We start from the raw sequence: 12,533 nt of genomic DNA, 5'->3' as shown, positions 1-12,533 counted from the left end.
TTTCTAATTCTGCCTATGTCTTATTTGAAAGCTCAGAGATCTTAAGGGAGTGAGGGAATTGAAGAAAGAGTAAAGCACTCAAAGTATAGCTCTTACAGAAAGCCCACAAAACAGGACAAAACTCCCGAAGCCCACAGGGAGATCTAGAAGGGAACAGGTACTTCAGCCATCCTCAAGCCTGGCCGGGCCTGCTAGCCCCAGGCACACTCCAGCGTGCACTCATACCCGGGTAAATTACCTCGCTCTGAACATCACTAGAGTGATGGGCGTGAACAAACGGTACTGCGTCTGGAGGCAAGATGTAACCCGTAGCTTTCTGCTTCTCCCAGCCTTCCTTGTAGAGATACTAAAAGACAGAGAGCCACAACAGAGGCTTACACAAAGGATGGGACATTGGTCGTGTGCACCCCTGGCCCACAGTTCCACTATGGTCCTCTGCCCCCACACAGAGTACCAGGCATCCGACTAAAACCCCTACCTGGTCCAGTATCCGGGCTGCCTCCTGGGCAGTGTGCAGCAAGGGGGTTTCTGTGAGGGTGTATTTCGATTTGGTATCATTCCAATCTTTCCGGTATTTAATCTGGAAATGAGAGGCAAGAGGCTTGAGTTACTTGATGTTAAGAAAGCACAATGCCGTCCAAGCAAATGTTAGCATCATCCCAAAGATTACAACCCGTATCGCAGACGATGATCGCATGCTGAGCGAACGTAGGTGGGAAGCTTTAGAAATGACATTTCACGACTGGGCAATTTTAGAATGAGAACCATGTACTTACATCATTGAGGATCTCGCCACTTTGTTTTGCAGTCACGTAATCAACTCTGTCATCCACCGGAGTAAAGTTGAGAGTTTCTATTTTTGTGCGGTATTTTTTCTAGGGGAAAGAAAATACCCTTCAGATAGTTGCAGTTTCTGGTTCTGTCTGAGCTGAGAAAGAGGCACTAGATTTAAGGGTCTTTCTCTACTAGAAGTGTAGAGTGCCATATTTGAATAGTACCTTCTTGGCAATTTGGCCTTTTCCTTAGCATTTTATTTTTTAACAACTGAGTTGCCTTCTTATATCTCCCACAGATTTTAAAGTAGCAGGTTTGCTTAGCTACCAATCATGTACTGATTCATTCTGTATATCATGTTACAATCATGTACTGATTCATTCTGTATATCATGTTACTCCATACATGTCTTTCAACTGGACAAGCTTCTCCCAAACGTATCACCATTGCTGACAAAAGACGTTTTCCATTTATACAATTCCAAGCATCAGCTGGGTATACTGGATATTATCTTATGGATGTGGTCCCTGATGTGACAGGGACAGCAGAGGATTGTTTTGGGAAAGTGTATGTCCGGCTTAAATGACAGCAGTCGCAAGCAACTGTCCAAATTGCTGATGGGGAGTGAATGAGTTTTGGTTTGTATATTTTAATTCAGCCTCCCAGGAAATGCACTGAATGGCAGGGTAAAATCTTGGAATACCTCACTGAAGATATCCGCAGCATGTTTGGCGTGATTGACAGAAACGGAATCATTTGGCATCCACCCGATCCCACGTAACCATTCCAAGTCCGCCTTGTAGACAGCCTGTGGGAACAAGGCCGAGTGATTTCAGCAACTCTGGGCATAGGATGCTATTTATTCCACCCCTTGGTTTGATGGAGAAACACATAGAAGGATGACCTACTCAAGCAGCCAGGCAGGTAACAAGTAAATTCATTAGGAGGTCAAGTCATATAAAAACTGGGGTATCTATTTTCTATTTGAAGGGGGTTAGCCTCAATTCAGCTCCCGCCATTGTTGCCATGGGTGTAAAGCATGTTCAGAAATTCAGTCTCTGATTTTTTTCTAAAGAACTAAGAGATCTTAGACTTGTACTCCTAATTTCCTGATTTAAAAAATGCAGCAACTTAATTCAAAATTTTTAAACACTGTATTATTAACTAAAAAAGGTAATCTGTGCCTACATTCTTTCCACAGACTGCCAGCATTTTACTTATGATATGAACCTTTGTTGCTACTTAAATGCCATAAATAATATCTTCACAGCAGTTGTCTTTATACCATTAAAATTAACATTTGCACTCACACAACCATTTATTCCTTGATACAGAATCTAGATCTTTCACAGCTTTGCTGATTTTTGACACTGTACTATAAGGTCTAACTAAAACCAAATTCTTAGCTGTATAAAGACAGGAAGTGATGATACAAAAATTTAGGGATATCAACTTTCTGGAAGTCATGGCAAAATGAGAGAAGAGCTCGAACTAAAATGCAGCCCACTCACATCACTTTGCAGTTGGTAGGCTTTCTTGGCCTGAATCACATCATTCTGGTCAGGCATGCAGGTCCACTGGTGTAAGTAATTGCGGTAATCAATGTCGCTGACCAGGGTCTGGCAATTTTTAGAATGCACGATGGAAAGCATATCCACAGGGCTTTGGAACTTGGTCTTCCATTTGGCCCAGTGCAGCCGGTACTCTCTTTCATTCTGAATCTTGCCAGCTATGAGGGCCCAGCGGATCTTGTTGTCATCCCTTGCTGTGGGGGTCCCCACATAGTGTCCCTTCTGCTTCTCGTGGTCAAGCTTGTATTTATACTGGAGACAGAAAAACAAAGCAGATGGATCACAGTATGTACTCCCGATGTACCTAGGATCTTTGCTCAGAAACTGACAAGTCAAACAAGGCCACACTTACGTCACTGGCAATCTCCCTGGAGGCCTTGGCAGCCTGGATGGGGATGGCGTCCAGCCGTACGTCGCAACTCATCTTCATTTCATCCCAGTCCTCACGGTAAATTTTCTGAAGAGGGGATAAAATAGGGTACCATTTTGGATTCAGATGTACTGATAATTTCAAGGGTTCAAGTAGAATTACCATCAAAGCAGTCCAGTTTTGAAGTTCCAGAATCAGTTAAGAAGGGAATAGGTAAAAGAAGAATTCACCACCACACTACAGGAAGATGAAACTGTGTCTGGAGTCCAAAGAGCTGGGCTTGACCAGAGTTCTTTCTAATTTAAATCATGGCTTCTGTGTAGTTGTTCCTGGTTTATATAACAGGGCTTAGTGGCTCTTTGTACGGCTGTATTGCTAATATTGGGCTAAAGTGAAGGTCAGACATTAATAAGGATTACTGGATTGCTTTAATTCAGTAATTGAATTTATTCAACTTTAGAGTTCAACTCAATTTTGTAATCTTCAGAATTGTAAACTTTTTATATTTGTGGGGAGGTTTACCCCAGGATGGTTTCTTAGATCTTATGTGGTTGATGATAAATATTGTTTGGGAATGTTTGATGTTCCTTCTGAAGCACAGTTGGAGGTTAACAGCCCTTTTTTTAAAAAGTAGGCTCCACCACCAGCATGGAGCCCCATGTGGGACTGGAACTCATGATCCTGAGATCAACATGGGACCTGAGATCAAAAGTCAGATGCTTACCCAAATGAATTACCCAGGCGCTTCCACAGTAGCCATTTCTTTAAATGCAGCATGTTTTTATTTCGATAGAGAAGTTAATTAGGGTAGTGACTGAGGTACAGAAAGCTTTTCAATATATGTTCATATTTAAACAGGCACATTCTGTATTGACAATGTCAGACTCAGAAATCACAGTAATTTAAATGTATGATTCAGAAATACCAATCAATAAGGGAGCCTTAACAGTGCAGAAAGGAGAGATGAATTTCAATTATTAATGGTTTCATGGGCTTTGCATATATGAAATATGAGTGCTCATACAAATTTTGACCTTGTAAGTACAGATAAGTTTTGTATGAATTTTCACTCAAGTTTTTGTATGAATTTTGCTTGGTCCTAATAACAATAGACTTTTTTATACAAAAATCATATTCTCCACATTTCAATGTATTGGAGAATACTTAATGCAAACTTGTTATTATGTTATATAAAATCTTTTATTTTTACTTATTTAGTTTAATTTCATATATTGTGACACTATTTTAAATTATGTAATACATTTTTATTTATGTAGTCAAATATATTTTTTTGTTAAAAAAAAATCTGAGTTTGAGACCAAAATTAATCTACTAACTTTAAGAACATGGGTAAATTCCTCAATCACTTTAAGTTTCAACTTTCCCTTCTGATAAAGTAAGTAACCTATTACTCATATGATTAGTTTGAAATTAAATGAGTCAAGTTAATGTGAATTGCTTGGTTACCTAGAAAATCGTATACAAGTATCCTGAAAAAGCTGTGTTTCCCAAATGATAGAAACAATTTTATATAGTGGATTTTATCAAGATTATTATAGTAATGGTAACACCATGTGTAAAAAAAAAAGTACATTTTGGTTAGCATTCAAATAGGACACTTGATTTCTTCTAAAGCACAAGTCATTCTCATGAATGTCTTAATATCTAATATTTAAATGTCTAAAGTTTACAACTTTACTTCTGGCATAGCTTCAAATGTTAGTCCTGCTTACATCAAGATATCAACAGTAGGATTCTGGTATTTCCAGCTGAGAAATGTATCATGCAAAAGAGAGGACATGGGACTTTCCCCAATAGTCTGGCCAAAGAGGCCTCTGGATTGAAAAGAAGAGGTTGAGGAGTCTGCTTACGCTGCAGTGAGGAATGGGCTGCCTCTCCCACCAGCCAGCTGGTGATGAGATAGCCCTGCACCGCGCTATTCTTGTCTGAGAAAAATATTATCAGTGCTCCAAATTTTATTTTCTTCCCATCTCTCGGGAAAAAAAAAAAGCCCATTACAACAGAGTTGATGAGTGTAGTTTGGCACATGGTGAGGAGTCTTTGCTGGGCAGCTTCCTTCCCTCTCAGAGGTTTGTTATTTTCTGAAAGATGGGAAATTCCAAACCATGGTAAACTAGGTTTACCTGCTCTAAGGTAGTAGCCTTCTCCTAGGTTCATATTTATTCCACACACAAGAAGTCTCCGTGATCCGCAGAGACAACACCTTTCTTGAGCTTTCTTAAATTGTGTGACTAACCATAGAATTCTTTCATTTTATCTAATGACTTTTAAGTTCATTCTCTTCCTTTTTCCAGACATAATGATTTATCCTGCAAATAATAATAATTTTGACTTTTAAATCCAGTATTTATCTTTCATTCTTACTCTTCTGTAATTATTTTGGCCTGAGTGAGGAGCTTATTCACTTAGCTTGAAGTTCCAGCAAATATTAAATAATGGTGATGTCAGTGGGCATCTTTGTTTTAGTCCGAGCTTGAGTGAGAAGATTAACTTACTGAGGATGAGCCTGGCCTTTGATTTGAGATTTATTCTTTTAGACACATCAAGATGATATTCATTTATTCTTATTTTACTAGGACTTTATTTTTTAAAAATAAGAGTGGATATTGGATTTGGTTACATGCGTCTTTTCAAATCTAGTAAGATGAATGTGTGATTTTTCTTTTTTGTTCTGTAACATTATTAGGTTTCTGAATATGGAACCCTCTTGGCATTCATGGAAGAATCCTAGTTGTCTCCCTATCGTATTTATGCACTAGTGAATTTTATTTGTTAGTATTTTATTTAAGATTTTCCTCATTATTGGTCTATAGTTTTCCTTTGTGGAATTATCTTCGACAAGCTTTAGTAATTGTGATGGCTTTCCTTCTTTCATTAGGCTCTATGCTAGTCTGATTATTTCGTGAAGTTATGGAAGAATTCTCCTATGAAATCATCTGGATGACCCTGACATCTGAGAGTAGGAAGGAGAGTCTGTAATAATTTTTAACGTCTTGCTATATGTTTTTAATTTCTTGCTTAATTTGCTTGCTTAATTGCTTAATTTCTTGCTGTATATTTTTCTGGCGTCATTTTGGTAATTTATGATTTCCTCGAAAATTCCCTCTAGATCCTGGTATTAAAATTAATTTGTACAAAGTTTTTTGTTTTGTTTTATAAAGTTTTTTCATTTAAAAAAAATATTTTATTTATTTATTTGACAGAGAGAGATAGTGAGAGAGGAAATGCAAGCAGGGGGAGTGGGAGAGGCAGAAGCAAGCCTCCCACCAAGCAGGAAGCCAGACGCAGGGCTCAATCCCAGGACCCTGGGATCATGACCTCAGCTGAAGGCAGATGCTTAACGACTGACTGAGCCATGCAGGCGCCCCTAATTTCTATAAAGTTTTGCAAAGAATTCTGATCCTGATTTTTTGTCGTCTGTCATTATGCCCCTTTCTTGTTCATGTGTCTGTTTATCTATGTCTCTTTCAACTTTCTCATCCTTATTCCCTCTCCCTTCTCTCATGTTGACATTGGCTCACCAGTAACTGGCCTTTCTGGGTGACTCTGAGCCAGGGATCTGCTCCTCTCCTCACTTCTGGTCAAAGGGTTGATGGTGACACATCTTCCCTGGCCTCACCCAGTCAATCCTTCCTCTCTTGCCTATGAAGAGTTTCCTAGGGGTATCATAGCACCAACCGGGTGACTTTCCAAACAGGAAGGGGGTCTGTTGAGGTACTTACATTGCTCACATTAAGAGCATTAGCTCTAGCGAGATTAATTTCAGGTGTATCTGGCATTATGTGGATGGAAGTTTTATCCTTGTCCCAAACTTCTCTGTACTTTGGCTATGGAAAAAAAAAAAAAAAAAAAAAAAAAACCACAATAACAAAATTACTTTGTAGTTTGTAATGCTGCTAGTTCCAGTGCACAACTTTCAACTTTTCTGATCCAAAATTTTTTCATATTAAGAAAAAAAAACATAAAAGGTTTTCACATAAGTTGCTCAAATGTAGTACGAAATTGGTATTAATATCTTTTTCATTTGAAATTCATAAATAACAAGAACACAATTCCATCAACATTACATATTAAAATCTTTGCTTTCATCAACATTCTTCTCCTACAAATAGCTTGCCAGGTTAATTATTTATCAGTCACTTATAAGCATGAGTTAGTTTTAACATATGGGGACAAGGGGACTTACAATACTAATGTTTTCAGCATTCGACTTAGCAAGGACAACTTCAGGTGTGTCGACAACACTTGTGTACTTGAGGCTCACTACAGGTGTACGGTAGACACTGTCTCGTAGGATCTTCTGGGCATTTTGGACCCTCAGCAATTCAGGAGACCCTTCGGGCATCCAGCCAATGCCACGAAGCCACTCCAGGTCAGCCTTATAGATGGCCTGGGAAGCAAAACAAAGCAAGGTAGAAGTGGGTTTTGTTGTTTGTTTGTTTTTAGTAAAGTAAGAAAGCAGTTTTATGTTCTATTTTATGTCTCACAAACAGTAATTAAAATTGAGCAATGACCTCACAAACACAATTCCTCATATGCACAGCAGTGTTCCAGTCTGCTTTGTTTTCTGTGGCAGGGGCACCTGTGCACACCGTAAAAAGCAGAAATGATGCAGAAGGCGCTCTCTCTGTGGGATGCTTGAATCTCTCTGTGGGATTCTGAATACTTTAGTAACATACTGGCTCAGGTGGACTTTTAAAGCAATAATAAATGACTGAAAGAAGGCATTCATTCTACACGAGAAATAAATATCCTGATGGAATCCATGATTTCCAACAAAATGAACAGGCAGAAAATATGAATAAGTCTAAAAATACATTAGGTAAACGAATGTAACACCACATTGTGAAGAATACCCTATTAAGGAAACTAGTGAGTTTGGATCATGCTGCTGACCTTTGACATTAATTTCAAGGAAGTAGTCCTGTCATTCTTCCATTGAGGGACCCTGTGAATCCTCATGTTTATGAAACTACAAACACTGTACACATTAAGGGATCTGTAGAAAAATTCTGGCAGCACCAATAACAGTAAAAAAGAAAACTTTCTCAATAGCAGTAAGACAGGCAATCAGTAAACCTGAAAGGGTTTATGCAGGGAGAGTTGTATTTTTCCAAGTCCTAGAAGGAAGGACCAGGGAAAACTGTGGAACGCTTTCTTCCTGGACAACAGCTCACTACTCAGACCCCTCGGTGGGCACTCTCTGCACAAGCCAGCGACTTACATCACTCTGCAGGTCATAGGCTTTCCTGGCTTGGATCACATCATTCTGGTCGGGAAAGCAAGACCAGTGGTGCAGGTACTGGCGATAGTCCACATCACTTGCTAATGCCTGGCCTTCTTTGGCAGCGTTGATGGACACCATGTCCACTGGGATGGAGATGTTGGCCTTGTGGTCATTGTAGGCCTTTTTGTATAGCCTGTCATTTTGCATCTTTAACACATTTGCCGCCCAAACCAGTTTAGGATCTTCCTTGGCATTGCGACATCCGATATAATGGCCTTTCTGTTTCTCGTAAGCAGTCTTGTACAGATACTGGTATATGTGAACAGAAGAAAGAAGAGTCATTTTTTTCAAACTCACTTTGTCTAAATAGCCTGCTCCAAATAACTCCATCTCCCTTAGATTAGCTTCTCTTGGTTACTGTTTTTCTTAAATCCATACTATATGTTTTATGATTCTTAATACATTGGCTTGCCTTCTATGTCCATATGCGTGAAGACAGTGTGAGCACTTCTAAGGCAAGTCCTGTGCTTTGGGATTATCCCCAGTATAGGCGTATCTAGTGTTTCCCAAACTTCAGTCACTGTCTACCACCTTCATGCTTTAGGTTATCTACTAGATTCTTTGTTTAAATAAATTTTAGAGTGTAAACTTAGAAAGATTTTTACTTTAAAATGTATAATCCTATTTAAATGGAAAAAAATCAGTATTTTTCCATCACACATAAATACAAATGTATAGTATTTTAAAATTTCTTGTCCATCAACTATATATAGTTATGTCAGGAACAATTTATGTATGCTGTACTTTAAGAAACAACAGAACTCTTTGTACCCACTGCTTTTTTATAAGTGCTTGTAGAATACGTGATCATGAGACGATACCGAAAAAAAAAAAAAATCTGTGCTGAGATGAGAACAGCTGAACCCAGTGCTGATTCAAAAGGGTCATCAAACTGTTGTCAAAGTTATTCTTGAATCTGAGATTTCAAAACAAGACACTAATCCCGACGCTCTCCATTCTACTTAAGTGTATTACTGGGGAATTAAGTTAAAGATTAGAAAAGTATTAACTTCCATGGGTCGTCTATTAGTTAGTGCTCGTTAAGGCTGGGAAAGGAGGAGCTCTCACATCACTGGCGATATCCCTGGAAGCCCGGGCGTGCTGAATTGGTATGGCATCTTCCCGCAGGTCATAACCAGTCATCTTGACATCTTCCCAAGCTTGCTTATATTGTTTCTGCCAAGAGAGGTTGCAATGCCACAGTTAATCTGAAGAGGGAGCCACTGAGTCAGCATTACTGACGGTTTTAAGGAAATCTCTTAAGATACATTGAAAATTAGCCTCCTCTTAAGATTTATAAGTAGGCTGGTTTCATATTGAAATTAAGTTTCAGTAAAGTTTTAATGAAATTTAATAAAGTTCTTTTTTTTTTTCAAGAGAGAAATTAGGAGACAATAAAGCATGTGAAAATGAGAAAAATATATCTCGTTTGGCTTTAAAAGGAAAAAAATCACTGATGGGCCACTAAAAAGAGAACCCAATACTACTATACTTGCATATATATGTTTTTATGTTGTGTTTTTTGTGCAACCAGTGGATTTTTCCTTCCCACAAAGATAGGGACACACATACCTATTTATATACACACATGCATAACATGTGTGCCTATGCACGTGTGTGTGTGCACATGGCACTTAGCATTAGTTTAAAGACTAGGGGAAAAAAAGGAATGGTAGGGAAATGCCTTTGGCTAAATTCCCTCTGGAGTATATCAACTTTAGTTTCAGTTAGGCAAAAAATACTGTGTAAAGCAAGTGGATGTGTAGTTCCTTACATCACTGATCTGTATGGCATTGATCTTGGACTGCAGCATCACTGGAGTGTCAGCTGGCACATTCACATTCGCCTTCTCTCTTTCCCAGGCATCACGATATAATGGCTGGTAATAAGGGGGGGGGGGGAAGGATGGCTGATAAGTAAATAAGTCAATTACTACATGAATAAAATTATGGGTACAACTAAAGGTTCTCTTTGGATATTCTCAGACACAAATGTAGATCATTTTGTTTTCATTTGTGCAGATTTTTTTTTGTTTTTCTGTTGAGTAGGCTCCATGTCCAGTGTGGAGCCCGACACAGGGCTTGAACTCATGACCCCAAGGTCAAGATCTGTGCTGAGATCAAAAGTCAGATGCTCAACAGACTGAGCCACCCAGGCACCCCTTCGTTTGTGTTTTTCCTTAAAAGATGCCAATAGTGACATCAACAAGAAGAATATATTGATATGTGATAAAATATAAATGGAAAATGAGTCACAAATATGGTAGTAAAATGATCCTTTTTCATTAAGTCACTAGTAACTCTCTGGCAGGTAAACCCACATCTCAGGTAACTACAATAATTCACATCACTAATCGAGTCCTGGCTTTCTTGGTCCAAATAACTATCATAATATCTAATACTGGGGCCACCCCTGGACATTTCAACTTACCTCATGATTGAAAAGCAATAAAAAGGTGGCAGTTTTGTGACCATGGTATTAACTGGTGGACTTGCATGATAAGCAAGACCTCAAAATATATTCAAAGTGTGTATCAGAGTCTGTGGAATATAAAGAGCCTACCACACATATGGTGACCAAAGAGTCATCCAAGTAAATGAAATGTGAATTAGTACTTGATTGAGTATATGAAATTCTATCTGGATACACAAATGTTCAAAGTTCTAATGCTGGTATCAGCAGTTTAAAGTCCACAGTCAAAATTATTATGGAAACTTCTTCAATATGTCCAAACGTATCATCAACCCAGTTTACCTCACTGATCTGTACAGCATTGATCTTTGCCCGGATGACTTCAGGGGTATCGACAATGCTGGTGAATTTGAAGTCCTCAGGTTTTATACGATACAACCTCTCATTCAGGAGGTTCTGGGCATTCTTCACTCTCATCACTTCCACAGAACCCTCTGGCAACCATCCTATACCCTTCAACCATTCCAGGTCTGACTTGTACACGTTCTGCATGAAGGAAAGGACCACAGAGTACCCAAGAGTCAAAAATGTGAGAGCACAATGCCAGCAGACCACACACTCCCTCTATTCAAATCAGCTGGGTGGCCAAACCCATGAAATAGAAGAATCAAAATTAAATATTAATGTTTGGGTATTACATCCCTGGCACGCATCACTGGGAGAAGTTCACAATATCCTACAGGAATTGGAGCAGTGCTGACAAGGGTCACTTGTGGGATGACAGATAGCAATGGCACATAATTTTGTTTTTATACAAGGTTGAGCTTCTGTGCTCGCCATTTGAAATCTGCCCTTTTTTATACTACTGAGAATAATATCTGTAAGAATTTGGGAAAATAATGTCTTTAGATATATGTACAATGAGGAAAAGATATATACTTTTATCTGTATATACCCCTCTATATAAAAACACAAACATATACATATACATTTTTCCTACATGTGCCAGATAAATTTGAAATCCAACATTTCCTTATGCTCACATTAGCTTCAGAAATTTAGCTATCCAATCAGGCAAATGTAATGGGTTTAAACAACTGGAACTAAAATTTTATATCTAATTACATAGACTAGGAGAGTGATTTTTTTTTTTTTTTTTTTTTGTCTTCATGAAAAAGGCCTAGCCACATGAGAAGGAATCCTTGGTAAGACAGAAAATGTTCCACAATTATTCTACTACGATGAAATGTACAGATTATGTTAGGTTCTATTAAGATTACCACTTAAATTTTGTCCCTAGAGAATACACCACGATGATATACAGATACATCTCCCCAAGATCCTGGTGATGATATACGTACATCGCTCTGCAGTTCATAGGCCTTCTTAGCCTGGATCACATCATTCTGATCTGGCAAACATGTCCACTGGTGCAGATAATTGCGATAATCAACATCGCTAACCAGGACCTGACATTTCTTGGCCTGAACAATCGACATCATGTCCAATGGCGTATTGTGAATTCCTTTAGACTTCTCATAAGCTTTCTTGTATTCTCTGTCACTCTGGATCTTGGCAGCATGTATAGACCATACCAGTTTGGGGTCATCTTGCAGGGTGCGGAAACCCACATGGTGGCCCAGTTGCTTACGGTAACCTTCTTTGTATTTGTACTAAGGTTGTGAAGAATCAGATAAAAAGACATATGAAAATAACATAGTAAGAGGACTTTTTATTGTTTTCAGAATATTCTTCTCACTTTAATAAAAATTTATTTCAACACTGGCAGTCATTACATAATTCAGTTCACTTTAAGGAAAATGGATAGGGCCATTTTAGGTAGTTTGATAGAGAACTTGAGTAAAGCAGGAGGAAATAGTATGGTACCTTGATAGGTAGTTTGATAGAGAGCATGAGTAAATCAGGAGGGAAATAGTATGGTGAATAAGAGTAATTACAAAAAAAATCATAGTTGACATTTACTGAGCAATTACTATATGCCAGACACTATTATGAGTGCTTCAAATGTTTTAGGTTGATTCATGTGAGATCGCTTAAATTTTTAAAAATAGTTGCATAGCAGCAAGTACAATCTCAT

At 38.5% G+C, this 12,533-nt stretch overlaps 1 protein-coding gene across 20 annotated transcripts in view; it reads right to left on the bottom strand.

The window, feature by feature from the left end:
- Positions 1–12,533, bottom strand: part of NEB (nebulin) — a 215,212-nt gene that overhangs the window by 76,171 nt on the left and 126,508 nt on the right. For all 20 annotated transcript variants that reach the window (XM_059167362.1, XM_059167344.1, XM_059167346.1 and 17 more), the window contains exons 85-97: positions 11,797–12,108; positions 10,778–10,981; positions 9,798–9,902; positions 9,092–9,199; positions 7,961–8,272; positions 6,923–7,126; positions 6,459–6,563; positions 2,698–2,802; positions 2,286–2,597; positions 1,478–1,582; positions 777–875; positions 479–580; positions 239–346 (exon numbers count right to left, since the gene is read on the bottom strand). In XM_059167362.1, coding sequence (XP_059023345.1) covers positions 239–346; positions 479–580; positions 777–875; positions 1,478–1,582; positions 2,286–2,597; positions 2,698–2,802; positions 6,459–6,563; positions 6,923–7,126; positions 7,961–8,272; positions 9,092–9,199; positions 9,798–9,902; positions 10,778–10,981; positions 11,797–12,108 — 2,181 coding nt within the window. The remainder of the gene's footprint in view (positions 1–238; positions 347–478; positions 581–776; positions 876–1,477; positions 1,583–2,285; positions 2,598–2,697; positions 2,803–6,458; positions 6,564–6,922; positions 7,127–7,960; positions 8,273–9,091; positions 9,200–9,797; positions 9,903–10,777; positions 10,982–11,796; positions 12,109–12,533) is intronic.

This window comes from Mustela lutreola, chromosome 3 (assembly GCF_030435805.1).
Source record: "Mustela lutreola isolate mMusLut2 chromosome 3, mMusLut2.pri, whole genome shotgun sequence".
Lineage (NCBI taxonomy): Eukaryota > Metazoa > Chordata > Mammalia > Carnivora > Mustelidae > Mustela > Mustela lutreola.
The sequence above is the reverse complement of the archived record's forward strand: the minus strand, read 5'-3'. Positions and strand labels throughout refer to the sequence as shown.